Genomic DNA, 532 nt, shown 5'->3' with positions numbered 1-532 from the left:
CGCAAGTGTTAACTGGTTCTTCTTAAATCTGACTCAGGTTGAGTCACGGCAGTAGAGCGGCCAAAGCGGCGGTGCCTTTTCCCGGAGCGGTGCCTTTCCCAAAGCAGCGTTGCTAGAGCCGCCCTTCCTGCCCTTCCAGGAACGGCTCCCGGGGGGCCCTGCCCTTCTCCCGCTGCCTGCGGTGACTCCCATGGCCACCTGCACCTGGGGACCACTGGTCCCCATGGCCGCCCTGCGCCTGGCTGGTAGCCCAGAGATGTTTTCCGGTGCCTGAGGGGACCGACCTTTGGACTGTGTTTTGGAAAGCTGAACCCCCTCCTCCCGCTGCAGGGGCAGGTCGCAAACTGCCGTCGTCCCAGCCTACAGCGGCTTTTCGGGCTTTTACCCTGCCTATCCCTGCATCAGCTCTGCAACATTCCCTTCTCCCGGATGGAAACCCCGATGACCGCCCTCGCCGCGCGTTTGCTCGCCTGCCTTCTTGCAGGCTGCGGGACGTTCCTCCCCTAAGAACAAGTTGTCTCGGTGGTGTGTT

General features: G+C 62.4%; 1 protein-coding gene across 1 annotated transcript in view; it reads left to right on the top strand.

Annotated features, from left to right (window-relative positions):
- The first annotated feature begins 223 nt into the window (after positions 1-223).
- Positions 224-532, top strand: part of BSG (basigin (Ok blood group)) — an 8,352-nt gene continuing 8,043 nt past the window's right edge. Inside the window, 1 exon segment of the mRNA XM_010157276.1 lies at positions 224-245. Coding sequence (XP_010155578.1) covers positions 224-245 — 22 coding nt within the window.

The sequence above is a fragment of the Eurypyga helias genome, unplaced genomic scaffold (genome assembly GCF_000690775.1).
Source record: "Eurypyga helias isolate BGI_N326 unplaced genomic scaffold, ASM69077v1 scaffold40178, whole genome shotgun sequence".
NCBI classification, from domain to species: domain Eukaryota; kingdom Metazoa; phylum Chordata; class Aves; order Eurypygiformes; family Eurypygidae; genus Eurypyga; species Eurypyga helias.
The sequence above is the reverse complement of the archived record's forward strand: the minus strand, read 5'-3'. Positions and strand labels throughout refer to the sequence as shown.